This window comes from Oncorhynchus gorbuscha, linkage group LG16 (assembly GCF_021184085.1).
Source record: "Oncorhynchus gorbuscha isolate QuinsamMale2020 ecotype Even-year linkage group LG16, OgorEven_v1.0, whole genome shotgun sequence".
Lineage (NCBI taxonomy): Eukaryota > Metazoa > Chordata > Actinopteri > Salmoniformes > Salmonidae > Oncorhynchus > Oncorhynchus gorbuscha.
The window spans coordinates 54,348,394-54,363,445 of NC_060188.1; the positions used below are offsets into that span (position 1 = coordinate 54,348,394).

The following is a 15,052-nucleotide window of genomic DNA, read 5'->3' on the forward strand; positions in this document are numbered from 1 at the left end:
CACACACACACACACACACGACACGACACGACTTTCAGCCCTCATGGTTAATGTAAGACCAATCTTATTCAAAACTAAAGCTAATGAATTATACAAAGCACACTACAAAAATGCACAGCGAGCCAACACAATGCAATCAAGATAATAGCACTGTTGTTTGTGTTTGGTTGCCATCCACTTCTCTATACCCTCCTGTGTGTGTGTGTGTGTGGCTAGTTGCAGTGGCGTTGGTATAACTCAAGTCTAAGTTCCCTGTCTAAAAGCCCCAAGAGGGACAGGAGAGGTGACTCCAAGTCCAATAGTACATCACTCTTCCTAAAGGCCAGCTGACCTTGAAAGAACCAGTATGGCAGCCAAGAAAGCCAATGATGTGGATGTTTGGGGTGACAGGTCCCGGGTGGTGACTGGTGATTGGAGGAGAGGATTGGGAAGGGTTAAACGGATGGGCACCTGACCATTAATCATGGTTGGCAGCTTTAGGCGCTGCGCTAAACAGATAGTTAAAAATGGTTGAAGGATGAAGGTGGGGAGAGTCAACCGGGAGCCAAATGTCTAAGCTCGTTCCTGGTTGTGGAATGCGTTCCTTATTTTCTCCCCTTCCTCGATGTTCTGATATCATCTCAAGTGCACTCTCTCTCTGTGTTGTAGCAACTTCCTTGACTTCTATTTCTCTCCATCTCACATTTTCATCTCAATACCCCTGTCTCTTTCTCTATTGCTTTCTCCCCCCCCCCCTTTTCTCTCTGTCCTGTTAGTGGGAGGTTTGGCACAGTGCTGTAGTTGTAGTGTGTGTCTGGCTCTGGTCCCGAGGTAATGGGCATTGCTTCAGTCCCAGAGAGGAACAAACAGACCATCTGTCGGGTGGCCGGCCCTCTCTCCTCCACCCCATCCTCCCCTTCTTCCTGTGCCCCTCTCTGCCGCTAAAAGGAGCAACCTGATAAAAGTGGGAGAGAGCGATAAAAACAAGGAGGAAGAGTGTCCAAGATTCAAAATGATAGAAATTGACATAAGTACAGCCCATCTAGTCGAGATATGAGAAATTCACAAATACAGTGGGCAGATGAAGTACTAAAGATTGCTTGCTATATTTTGAGTGCATGCGGTTGAAGTTTTAGCTGAACATTTTTGATGTTGGTGCATTGAGATTCTTAACTTAATCGCTCTCCCTCCTTCTCTCTTTACCTATCCCCCCCCTCTCTCTCAATTCCCCAACAAGGATTTAATTAAAGTCACAGCAATCGTTAATCACTGTGGGCTCGACAATCAATTAATTAACACGTCAGCCGGCCTGAAGCTCGCCACACACTACGGTGACCCGCAGGTGCAGCCAGCAACCCCAGAGGGCTCTGGGTAGAATGGATTTCATTAGCCGTTCATACGCGACCACTAACGACTGCTAACGGTTGCACCCGCTCATTACCTTGGCGATTATACACCACAGACACTCAACAGCCAATTACTAAGTAAATAAGTCACCCATAAACCATAAAAAAGTCACTCCTGCAGTCCAATATTCCAATATTAATATCTTACTCTTAATTTGATTGAATTACATTGCCGAGATGTGTGTCAGAGTGGACAGCTTGTATGGCCTGTATGCCGCTCACTGTGGCCATGTCAATATATCAAGAGGACAGGTTGCCGTGGCATCTGAAAACGGCTTTCTATTGCTCGAAATGGCAGTCAGTCATAATAACACAGTGAATTAAATGAAGCTAAATACCATTAAGGATGAGTAGTTACTCATTGTGTATTTATTCCTTGTGTTATTTTTTAAATTATTTCTCTTTTTGTCTCTCTGCATTGTTGGGAAGGGCCCATAAAGTAAACATTTCACTGTTAGTCTACACTTGGATTTGATTTAGTTGATTGCATTGCTTTGGAAATAACACTTGGGTGTTATTGCATGCGGTTGCTTAGTGTCACTTAGGAGAGTTACCTCAGACGATTGATATGATGAGACTTGAAGTGCGTTGAGATGCAATGTGAGGTGTTTAATTTCATATGCTATTATGCAGGGCGTGAAGGCATTTACAGAGGAGGGAAAGAGAATTGTTTGGAGCGCTCTTTCTACATTTATGAGAATCATTGAGAACATTATTTTTTTCGTTCTTAAGAATTATTGGGAACGTTCTTTGTACGTTCCTTTCAGGTACCTGCAGGTTTGTGATCTGAAACGTTCCCTTCTCCATCATGCTGACACGCTCGTCGCCAAGTATCCTTTGGCCATCCTTCTCCCATTGGATGCTGGGCAGAGGGTTGCCCATCACGTGGCACTGCAACTGAGCGGTGGAGCCTGGTGCCAACGTTTGATTGGCTGGCCCTTGGCGGATGATGGGCGGGACTCGGTCGGAGGGTGCTGTGTGGGGGAGGGAAGGAGGGGGAGAGAGAGGGAGAGAATGTTCATTAAGAGAGTGTGTACCACTGGGCAAACACTGGTTCAATCAACGTTGTTTCCACGTCATTTCAATTAAATTATGTTGAACCAACATGGAATAGACGTTGAATTGACATCTGTGCCCAGCGGGTAGTTGAGTGTATTCCATAAAAACACTATCCTAACCAGTTTCAGCATGGAGTCCACCTCGAATTCTGTTGGAACATAACTCTTCATATTAACCCGTGTAAATCACTAACGGCAGGCGGTGTAAAAATATGCAGACGTAAAATAACGCAGCTCTCAGCAAGTCCACAAACCCCCTGCTCCTGCCCTATTTCACATCCAATCAATGACATAGATCTCTTTCGCTCGAGTGTGTAGCAATCTAGTTTTTCTCTGTTGCTCTAGAGACGATTTATATGTGAAATAAAACAGCGGTTCAATGAAGTTGTCATTTATTGGTTAGATGTTAAAGGGACAGTTAAATAAAAATACGATAATTTCAGTGTCTAGTTTAACAAAACGGTGTGGACTGCAGTCACTCCTTGTCTGTAGACTGCTTTCAAGGTATGGAAAGAAATATCGAAATATTAATTTAGCAGAATCTGTCCCTGTAATGTCAACTTTCAGTCAAAAAGAAGGTCTACCCATGGCAGTTACTCTACTGAACGGTAGTGTTTTGCCAGGGCAGGCCTTTATTTACCATAACATCTTCACTCATATTGCTTTCTCCCACTGTACAGCATTGTTGTGGCTTAACACGTCAAAGTAGCGCTGAATAATTTAATATTTGTTTGACTAAACCTGGAAATTCTTCTTGAATCGGGGAGGTGGAGGACCATGAATAAGTCATTGACGGGTCAATTACTTTGGCATTTACCATTCCCTCTCCAGTATCAAACCGTTCTGATGGTAAACCCTAGAACATTAGACTGCTGGGATTTGGTACATGCTGAGATTAGGTTTGCAATATTCGGCTTTGTTCCAAGAGGCCAAGAGGATACTTATATGAACAAACATCAAGGAAAGGAAACATAATCTTTCACAACATACCACCAAGGTTGTGGAGTCAATTTCTGCATTAGTCCACATTCTAAGCGGGTTTGGTTACAGGTGTGCTAAATAGCCATATGGTGTAAGTGGCTTCACTGAAGATACAGTACATATCGAAATGACCTGCCTTCATAGATGCTAAAAATGGAATGGAGGAGCAGAGTATGTGTGTGCATTATTGTGTTTGAGTATTTCTGTGTGTGCGCGTGTTTGTGTGAAAAGGGAACCGTGTCCACTGCACAGTCAGATATGAAGTATAATTAATTACCTTTTGAAGTGTATTGACATTTTCTGCATTGACTAATATTGAACAATATAGAACATGCAGATGTAGGATCTTAATTTTATCACCCTGTTGTTGCAGGACATTTCCTGCACAGCAGGAGATGCAAACTTGTAATGTATTCACATTTTTAAAAGATGTCTAAAGTTTGTCATTTACACTTAAAAATGGCAGACTTGATATGTCCTAACACATAATGGATCAACCGCTAGAAAAATGGCCCTGAATTATAATCCACACAACATTTCACATTTCCTGTTCAAATGAAGATCCTACATACAGTATGTAGGTAGTGCACAGTACATCAATAGTGTACTCCTTGTTTAACCCCTTGGCACTAAATCCCATCCCTCCATAGACGGTTTAACCTGTAGTGAAACACAGGCCCTGGCTATATACTCACTAGACCACCATGCCCTGTCTATGCCACCTCTGTATGTCTGTGTGCACACCATCATGTAAACACCACTGTCTGTGTGCACACCGTCATGTAAACACCACTGTGTGTGTGCACACCATCATGTAAACACCACTGTGTGTGTGCACACCATCATGTAAACACCATTGTCTGTGTGCACACCGTCATGTAAACACCACTGTCTGTGTGCACACCATCATGTAAACACCACTGTCTGTGTGCACACCATCATGTAAACACCACTGTCTGTGTGCACACCATCATGTAAACACCACTGTGTGTGTGCTGACATCTTACAGAGTAACATTCATGAACTATGACTATGACAAAGGGAAAATTCAAAAACAAATATTAACTGCATATCTGTTAGCAAAACGTACAAGTGCATTGTTGTCTGTATGCTAGGCAGGGAAAGGCTAGCTAAGCTACAGTGCTTTGAGGCAGATGTGGAGCACAGATGCATCTAAACAACAGTTTATCCCCTTCCTTACTGGGCACGGCGCGATGAGGGGAGCATATGTTCCCGGCGAGGTTAATTTGCATAGCGCCATTGCGACTTGTCCTGTTTGATTACGTCTCGCTTTACCTCCTGCTGTTCGCTCATTTGGGGGACTGGTGGGGGGGCGATGATTTTTAATTTGGGGCGGCTTTGAAGAGTTTTTAATTTATTTAGGTATAAGCAGTTGTGAAGGGAATGATGGAGGGTGGAGGGACTGGCAGGGGGGTGTAGTCCATCGGCCAAACCAGCAGTCCATGAAATATGTCCAAATAAAACATGGTGATAAAGTAGTCGGGAAAAGGATGCTTCCCAACGGCACCCTATTCCTGTTAAAGTGCACTACTTTTGACCTAGGGCTCTGGTCAAAAGTAGTGCACTATAAAGGGAAGAGGATGCCATATGGGATATACTCAAAGTGTTAGAAGGTAATGGGATTTGAATGTGGGGTTTGTACGAGGAAGGTGCTGGGTTGGGTTTGGGAGGTAGGTTAATTGAAGCCATCTGTGTGTGATAGTGAGCCCTAGGGGGTAATCAACTTACTCTAGAGCAGGTATTCCTAAACTGGGGTATGCATACCCCCCTGCCGGCGGGGGTACGCCAAATAAAAATGTGAGTCACATTTATTTTATTTTATTATTCACATTTTCAAACAGTCCATTTATATTTTCCAACGGGTTCCAGTGAGTTTTTTTCCCTCGCCTGAGTAGCCTTCACTGCCAAAAATAAAATGAAACCATCTAGTGTTCAGCGAAATAACAACACAATGTCAAATACCGGTAGCCTAGTCAAATAAATAACATCCAATCACATTAACCGTTATTCCCTGGCGGGAATTCCACTATCAGCCCATATGTAGCCAAACATAGCTGCTACTCATTCCGTTTGCTCGAAAATGGCACATACCAGCTCTACATACCAGCTCTACTGGTAGTACTGCTACTACCAGCTTTACTCCACCTGCACCTCTCGACGACACAAGTTGTTCTGCTTCCACGAGCACATCCAATGCTAGCATCAGTAATTCTACATTTGTTGTTAGCCCAGCTAGCATGGACACTGACAGTTGTGAATCTGATGCAGCCGAAAAGCTACTGCCCCTTTACCAGGGAAAGCAACGAACAACAGACAGGGACGTTGGACCATCGAAGAGGCGCAAATATGATAAGAACTACATTGATTTGCGGTTCACTTATATTTGGAGTAGTGCCTTTCCTCAGCCACAGTGTGTTATATGTGCAAAAGTACTATCTCACAACTCGATTAAACCTTCACTCTTGCCTGACATTTAGAAACAAAACATGCCAATTACAAAAATAAACCACAGAGAATTAAAACGACTTTCGAGTAGTAAGACATGTATAAAAGCAACAGATACCATTATAAAAAGGGTCTAGAAGGGTCTTATATGGTGAGCTACCGAGTGGCTAGGACAGGCAAGCAGCATTCTATTGTGGAGGACTTAATTGGGACAGCAGGTAGCCTAGTGGTTAGAGCATTGAACTAGTAACTGAAAGGTTGCATGATCAAATCCTCGAGCTGACAAGGTAAAAATCTGTTGTTCTGCCCCTGAATAAGGCAGTTATTCCTGCTGTTGGGACAATGCTGGGGGAAAAGTCAAAAGAAAAACTATACAGGCAATGACTTCATCAAACAACACTGTTTCATGATGCATCAGTGACATGGCAGGAGATGTCTTGAAACAATTACTGCATCGCATACAAGCCAATTACAGCTGCATGAGTCAACAGACGTGGCGGGCCTGGCATAGCTCCTGGTATATGTCTGTTACAGCTGGATGAGTCAACAGACGTGGCAGGCCTGGCATAGCTCCTGGTATATGTCTGTTACAGCTGCATGAGTCAACAGACGTGGCGGGCCTGGCATAGCTCCTGGTATATGTCTGTTACAGCTGGATGAGTCAACAGACGTGGCAGGCCTGGCATAGCTCCTGGTATATGTCTGTTACAGCTGCATGAGTCAACAGACGTGGCGGGCCTGGCATAGCTCCTGGTATATGTCTGTTACAGCTGGATGAGTCAACAGACGTGGCAGGCCTGGCACAGCTCCTGGTATATGTCTGTTACAGCTGGATGAGTCAACAGACGTGGCGCGCCTGGCACAGCTCCTGGTATATGTCTGTTACAGCTGCATGAGTCAACAGACGTGGCAGGCCTGGCATAGCTCCTGGTATATGTCTGTTACAGCTGGATGAGTCAACAGATGTGGCGCGCCTGGCACAGCTCCTGGTATATGTCTGTTACAGCTGGATGAGTCAACAGACGTGGCGCGCCTGGCACAGCTCCTGGTATATGTCTGTTACAGCTGCATGAGTCAACAGACGTGGCAGGCCTGGCATAGCTCCTGGTATATGTCTGTTACAGCTGGATGAGTCAACAGACGTGGCGGGCTTGGCACAGCTCCTGGTATATGTCTGTTACAGCTGGATGAGTCAACAGACGTGGCGGGCCTGGCACAGCTCCTGGTATATGTCTGTTACAGCTGCATGAATCAACAGACGTGGCGGGCCTGGCATAGCTCCTGGTATATGTCTGTTACAGCTGGATGAGTCAACAGACGTGGCAGGCTTGGCACAGCTCCTGGTATATGTCTGTTACAGCTGGATGAGTCAACAGACGTGGCGGGCCTGGCATAGCTCCTGGTATATGTCTGTTACAGCTGGATGAGTCAACAGACGTGGCGGGCCTGGCATAGCTCCTGGTATATGTCTGTTACAGCTGCATGAGTCAACAGACGTGGCGGGCCTGGCACAGCTCCTGGTATATGTCTGTTACAGCTGCATGAATCAACAGACGTGGCGGGCCTGGCATAGCTCCTGGTATATGTCTGTTACAGCTGCATGAGTCAACAGGACGTGGTGGGCCTGGCATAGCTCCTGGTATATGTCTGTTACAGCTGGATGAGTCAACAGATGTGGTGGGCCTGGCATAGCTCCTGGTACATGTCTGTTACAGCTGCATGAGTCAACAGACGTGGCGGGCCTGGCATAGCTCCTGGTATATGTCTGTTACAGCTGCATGAGTCAACAGGACGTGGTGGGCCTGGCACAGCTCCTGGTATATGTCTGTTACAGCTGGATGAGTCAACAGACGTGGCGGGCCTGGCACAGCTCCTGGTATATGTCTGTTACAGCTGCATGAATCAACAGACGTGGCGGGCCTGGCATAGCTCCTGGTATATGTCTGTTACAGCTGCATGAGTCAACAGGACGTGGTGGGCCTGGCATAGCTCCTGGTATATGTCTGTTACAGCTGGATGAGTCAACAGACGTGGCGGGCCTGGCATAGCTCCTGGTATATGTCTGTTACAGCTGCATGAGTCAACAGACGTGGCGGGCCTGGCATAGCTCCTGGTATATGTCTGTTACAGCTGCATGAGTCAACAGACGTGGCGGGCCTGGCACAGCTCCTGGTATATGTCCGATACGTTTATTGGGGGTCAATTAAGGAAGACATCCTCTACTGGAAACCAGGACAACAGGAGAGGATATTTTTAAAGTACTGGACAGTTTTGTGACATCAAATGGACTTTGGTGGTCAAGATGTGTTGGTATCTGTACTGACGGTGCAAAAGATAGGACGACATAGTGGAGTGGTAACACACGTGCAAGCAGTTGCTCCCAAGGCCACTTGAATAAATACACTGCAGCATCCACTGAGAGGCTCTTGCTGCCAATGGAATGTCTGACAGCTTGAAATACGTTTTGGACAATACAGTGAAAATGGTTCACTTTGACTAAGACTAGGAAACACTGTCACCACTGATAAATACACGATAATTGAGAATTCCCATAAGCATTTCTCTACGTCTGGCCTGCTTTCCACCTGGTTACCCCGACCCTGCACCCCCCACAGCAACTGACCCAAGCCCCCCCCCCCCACTTCTCCTTTCCTCAAATTCAGACAGCTGATGTTCTGAAAGTGCTGCAAAATGGACCCCTACAAATCAGGTTTTTGAATGCAGTCTATCACAGTGCCATCCGTTTTTTTTTTTCACCAAAGCCCCATATACTACCCACCACTGTGACCGGTATGTTCTCGTTGGCTGGTCCTCACTACATATTCAACGCCAAACCCACTGGCTCCAGGTCATCTACAAGACCTTGCTAGGTAAAGCTCCGCCTTATCTCAGCACACTGGTAACCACAGCAACACCCATCCGTAGCATGCACCCCAGCAGGTGTATTTCACTGGTCATCCCAAAAGCCAACACCTCTTTGGCTGCTTTTCCTTCCAGTTCTCTTCTGCCAATGACTGGAACGAATTGCAAAAAATAAAAAAATCACTGAAGTTGGAGACTTACAGTTGAAGTCGTACGTTTACATACACCTTAGCCAAATACATTTAAACTCAGTATTTCAGAATTCCTGACATTTAATGCAAAAAAAAATATATATATATAAAAATTCCCTGTCTTAGGTCAGTTAGGATTACCACTTTATTTTAAGAATGTGAAATGTCAGAATAATAGTAGAGAGAATGATTTATTCCAGCTTTTATTTCTTTCATCACATTCCCAGTGGGTCAGAAGTTTAAATACTCAATTAGTATTTGGAAGCATTGCCTTTAAATTGTTTAACTTGGGTCAAACATTTCGGGTAGTCTTCCATAAGCTTCCCACAATAAGTTGGATTCATTTTGGCCCATTCCTCCTGACATAGCTGGTGTAAGGGAGTCAGGCATGTAGGCCTCCTTGCTCGCACACGCCTTTTCAGTTCTGCCCACACATTTTCTATAGGATTGAGGTCAGGGCTTTATGATGGCCACTCCAATACCTTGACTTTGTTGTCCTTAAGCCATTTCTCCACAACTGTGGAAGTATTCCTGGGGTCGTTATCCATTAGGAAGACCCATTTGCGACCAAGATGTAATTTCCTGACTGATGTCTTGAGATGTTGCTTCAATATATCCACATGATTTTCCTCCCTCATGATGCCATCTATTTTGTGAAATGCACCAGTCCCTCCCGCAGCAAAGCACCCCCACAACATGATGCTGCCACCCCCGTGCTTCACGGTTGGGATGGTGTTCTTTGGCATGCAAGCCTTCCCCTTTTTCCTCCAAACATAACAATAGTAATTATGGCCAAACATTTCTATTTTTGTTTCATCAGACCAGAGGATATTTCTCCAAAAAGTACGATCTTTGTACCCATGTGCAGTTGCAAACCGTAGTCTGGCTTTTTTATGGCGGTTTTGGAGCAGTGACTTCTTCCTTGCTGAGCGGCCTTTCAGGTTATGTCTATATAGGACTCGTTTTACTGTGGATATAGATACTTTTGTATCGGTTTCCTCCAGCATCTTCACAAGGTCCTTTGATGTTGTTCTGGGATTGATTTGCACTTTTCCCACCAAAGTACGTTCATCTCTAGGAGACAGAACGTGTCTCCTTCCCGAGCGGTATGATGGCGCTTGGTATGATGGCACTTCAGGCGCTTGGAAATTATTCCCAAGGATGAACCAGTCGTGTGGAGGCCTCTGAGGTCTTGGCTGATTTTTAGATTTTCCCATGATGTCAAGCAAAGATGCACTGAGGTTGAAGGTATGCCTTGAAATACATCCACAGGTACATTATGTCAATTAGCCAATCAGAAGCTTCTAAAGCCATGACATCCTTTTCTGGAATTTTCCACTCTGTTTAAAGGCCCAGTCAACTTAGTGTGTGTAAACTTCTGTTGCACTGGAATTGTGATACAGTGAATAATAAGTGAAATAATCTGTCTGGAAACAATTGGTGGAAAAAGTACTTGTGTCATGCCAAGTAGATGTCCTAACCGACTTGCCAAAACTATAGTTTGTTAACAAGACATTTGTGGAGTGGTTGAAAAAAAGAGTTTGAATGACTCCAACCAAAGTGTATGTAAACTTCCGACTTCAACTGTATATCTCCCTCACTAACTTCAAGCGTCAGCTGTCAGAGCAGCTTACCGATCGTTGCAGCTGTACACAGTCCATCTGTAAATAGCCAATCCAACCAACTACCTACCTCATTACCATTTTTGTTTTTGTTCTTTTGCACACCAGTGTTTTTACCTGCACATCCTCATCTGCACATATATCACTCCAGTGTAAATTTCTAAATTGTTATTACTTCGCCACTATTGGCCTATTTATTGCCTTACCTCCTTACTTCATTTGCACACACTGTATACAGATTTTTCTATTGTGTTATTGACTGTATGTTTGTTTATCCCATGTGTAACTCTGTATAGTTTTTGTAACATTGCTTTGCTTTATCTTGACCAGGTCACAGTTGTAAATGAGAACTTGTTCTCAAATGGCTTACCTGGTTAAATAAAGCTGAAATACAAATAAATAAATAAAAAACTCTTATTTTATTTTTATTTTCTGCACTATGCAATGATTTGGGCAGCGACCATGTAACGCTTTTACAACATACAGAAGTGTGCTGGTTATCAAGGGGCAAAGTATTGACACATTGTTTTTAATTGGGAGATGAACTTAAAGTTTTCTTTACTGACCATAATTTTCACTTGTCTGACCGCTTGCAAGATGACGAGTTTCTCACACGACTGGCTTATCTGGGTGATGCTTTTTCGTGCCTGAATGATCTGAATCTAGGATTACAGTGTCTCTCCGCAACTATATTCAATGTGCAGGACAAAATGGAGGCTATGATTATGAAGTTTTTCTCTGTCTGCATTAACAAGGACAACACACAGGTCTTTCCATCATTGTATGATTTTTGGTGTGCAAATGAACTCAAGCTTATGGACAATGTCCAACGTGATATAGAGAAGCACCTGAGTGAGTTGGGTGAGCAATTACGCAGGTACTTTCCCGAAACGGATGACACAAACAACTGGATTCCTTATCCCTTTCATGCCTTGCCTCCAGTCGACTTACCGATATCTGAACAAGAGAGTCTCATCGAAATTGCAACAAGTGGTTCTGTGAAAACTGAATTTAATCAGGAGCCACTGCCAGATTTCTGGATTAGGCTGCGCTCAGAGTACCCTGTCTTGGCAAATCGCACTTTTAAGACACTGATGCCCTTTGTAACCAAGTACCTACAGTATGTGAGAGTGGATTCTCAGCCCTCACTAGCATGAAAACTAAATACAGGCACAGACTGTGTGGAAAATAATTTAAATACTGAGACTCTCTCCATTACAACCCAATACTGCAGAGTTTTATGCATCCTTTCCAGCACACCCTTCTCATGTGGTGAGTTATTCACCATTTTCTATGAACAAATAAGGTTTTATGTGTAAGACAGGTAAATAAAGTAAGTAAATAAAGTGAGTAAAAGTATTGATTATTATTATATTATTTGTGCCCTGGTCCTATAAGAGCACTTTGTCACTTCCCACGAGCCCGGTTGTGACAAAAACTCACACTCATTTTTATGTTTAATAAATGTATTGTATAGTGTGTGTGTGTGGCAGGCTTACAATGATGGCAAAAAATAACATTTGAGAGTGCCTTGACCCTGGTGCTAGAGGGGGTACCCAGCTGGAGGTTGAATGTTTGAAGTGGTACGGGACTATAAAAAGTTTGGGAACCACTGCTCTAGAGAAACTCATACTAGGTTTCTGTCAGAGGTTAGTGTGCAATCACACACACACGCAAAGGCACACACACGAAAAGGCACACACACGCAAAGGCACACACACGCAAAGGCACACACACGCAAAGGCACACACACGCAAAGGCACACACACGAAAAGGCACACACACACACAGGCACACAAACTGAAACACACACACAGACACACACACTCATTGAGGCGGTTTTGGATGCTTTGGCATGACTTGTGTTTACGGTACTGTGGGAATCCAATCTTTAACGAGACAGTCATTACTGTATAGCCTCACATGCAACAAAGCGCAATGCCTTTGCCTCTACACATTCTGTGTTCCAAAGCAAATTGTTTGAGGTAAGTCAACATGAACATCTGCCTAGAATCTACGGGCTATCTGTAGATACACTGAGTATACCAAACATTAGGAACACTTTCCTAATATTGAGTTGCACCTTTTCAGATCGCAGCAGCTGCAGCTGGCGACTGGAACGAGCTGCAAAGAAAAACACTCAAACTGGACAGTTTTATCTCAATCTCTTCATTCAAAGACTCAATCATGGACACTCTTACTGACAGTTGTGGCTGATTTGCGTGATGTACTGTTGTCTCTACCTTCTTCCCTTTGTGCTGTTGTCTGTGCCCAATAATATTTGTACCATGTTTTGTGCTGCTACCATATTGTGTTGCTACCATAGTGTTGTCATGTTGTGTTGCTACCATGCTGTGTTGTCATGTGTCGCTGCCTTGCTATGTTGTTGTCTTAGGTCTCTTTTTATGTAGTGTTGTGTTGTCTCCCTTGTCGTGATGTGTGTTTTGTCCTATATATTTTAATTTTTACATTTTTTAAATCCCAGCCCCCGTCCCCTTGGAGGCCTTTTGGTAGGCCGTCAATTGTGAATAAGATTTTGTTCTTAACTGACCTAGTTAAATAAAGGTTAAATTAATAAAATTAAAATGAATGCTTTGTACACTCAGTGTATGTGCTGTGACTGAGTGTGTGTGTGTCTGTCCCTGACTTGTGTGTATGAGCACCTTGATATACAATATATTTGTGTATCTGCACTTGCATGTTTATGTGCTATCATTTGTGTGAACATTCATCTGTCCCTGAACACTTTTTCAATATATTTACGACAGATCTGTGAGTGTGTGTGTGTTTGTTTGTGTTCCTCCCACAGACACTAACCACTCTCGACCTCCAGCAGGGCCTTGGTGAGGATGCTCCCGGCCACAGAGATGGCCTGACAGATGTAGTATCCCGAGTCCTCACTGAGGACGTCTGTGATGGTCAGCTCCCCGCTCAGAGACACAGAGTATCGGCCGGACTGGGCAGCTTCCTGGATGGGGAACAGCAGGATCTGGGGAGGCAGGAAATGACACAACACCACATAACAGGTAGGCTGAAACCAGTCAGCACATGGGGTATAAAACATCACAACACCATGTCACACAACCGGTAGGCTGAAACTGGTCAGCACAGGTAAAGCATATCATTTTTTACTGTAATTTGCTCAGATCATTGTAAGAATGAGATATTTGTCTTATGTACATTTTAACTTCTTTTCACTCTGTCAAATTGTGGCGTAGCTAAAAAGTTGTTGATCCGTCCTGAGTTTTTTCCTATAACAGCCATTAAACTAACTGTTTTAAAGTCACCGTTGGCCTCATGGTGAAATCCCTGAGCGGTTTCCTTCCTCTCCGGCAACTGAGTTAGGAAGAACGCATGTATCTTTGTAGTGACTGGGCGTATAGATACATTTACATTTAAGTCATTTAGCAGACGCTCTTATCCAGAGCGACTTACAAATTCCATCTAAAGTGTAATTAATAACTTCACCATGCTCAAAGGGATGTTCAATGTCTGCTTTTTTTATTTTTACTGATCCACCAACAGGTGCCCTTCTTTGTGAGGTATTGGAAAACCTCCCTGGTCTTTGTGGTTGAATCTTTGTTTGAAATTCACTGCTTGACTGAGGGACCTTACAGATAATTGTATGTGTGGGGTACAGAGATGACATAGTCATTCAAAAATCATGTTATACATTATTATTGCACACAGAGAGAGTCCATGCAACGTATTATGTGACAAGCAAATGTTTTATACTGAACTCATTTCGACTTCCCATAACAAAAAGGATGAATACTTGTTGACTCAAGACATTTCAGCTTTTCATTTTGAATGATTTCGTAAACATTTCTAAAAACATAATTCAATTTTGACATTATGGGGTATTGTGTGAAGGTCAGTGACACGAAAACTCTAGTTAATCAATTTTAAATGCAGACTAACACAACAAAATGTGGAAAAAGTCAAGGGGTGTGAATACTTTCTGAGGCACTGTATGTGTGTGTGTGTGTGTGTTTGTTACATGCATGCAGTGTAAATACACTACCAGTCAAATGTTTGGACACACCTACTCATTCAAGGGTTTTTCTTTATTTTTACTATTTCTACATTGTAGAATAGTGGGGGGAAAAGTGTTAAACAACTGAAAATATATTTTATATTTTATATTATACAAAGTCTCACAAAGACACAGAAGTTGGAACCAAAAATCTTACATTTGGACTCAAAAGACCAAAGGACAGATTTCCACTGGTTTAATGTCCATTGCTCATGTTTCTTAACCCAAGTAAGTCTCTTCTTGGTATTGGTGTCCTTTAGTAGTCGTTTCTTTGCAGGAATTCGACCACAAAGTCCTGATTCAAGCTGTCTCATCTGAACTGTTGATGTTGAGATGTGTCTGTTACTTGAACTCTGTGTATTTATTTGGGCTGCAATTTCTGAAACTGGTAACTCTGATGAACTTATCCTCTGCAGCAGAGGTACCTCTGGGTCTTCCTTTCTTGTGGCGG

General features: G+C 43.5%; 1 protein-coding gene across 5 annotated transcripts in view; it reads right to left on the reverse strand.

Moving 5' to 3' along the window:
• Positions 1 to 15,052, reverse strand: part of LOC123999642 (roundabout homolog 2-like) — a 136,157-nt gene that overhangs the window by 25,902 nt on the left and 95,203 nt on the right. For all 5 annotated transcript variants that reach the window (XM_046305602.1, XM_046305600.1, XM_046305601.1 and 2 more), the window contains 2 exons: positions 13,383 to 13,554; positions 2,157 to 2,359 (listed from right to left, as the gene is read on the reverse strand). In XM_046305602.1, coding sequence (XP_046161558.1) covers positions 2,157 to 2,359; positions 13,383 to 13,554 — 375 coding nt within the window. The remainder of the gene's footprint in view (positions 1 to 2,156; positions 2,360 to 13,382; positions 13,555 to 15,052) is intronic.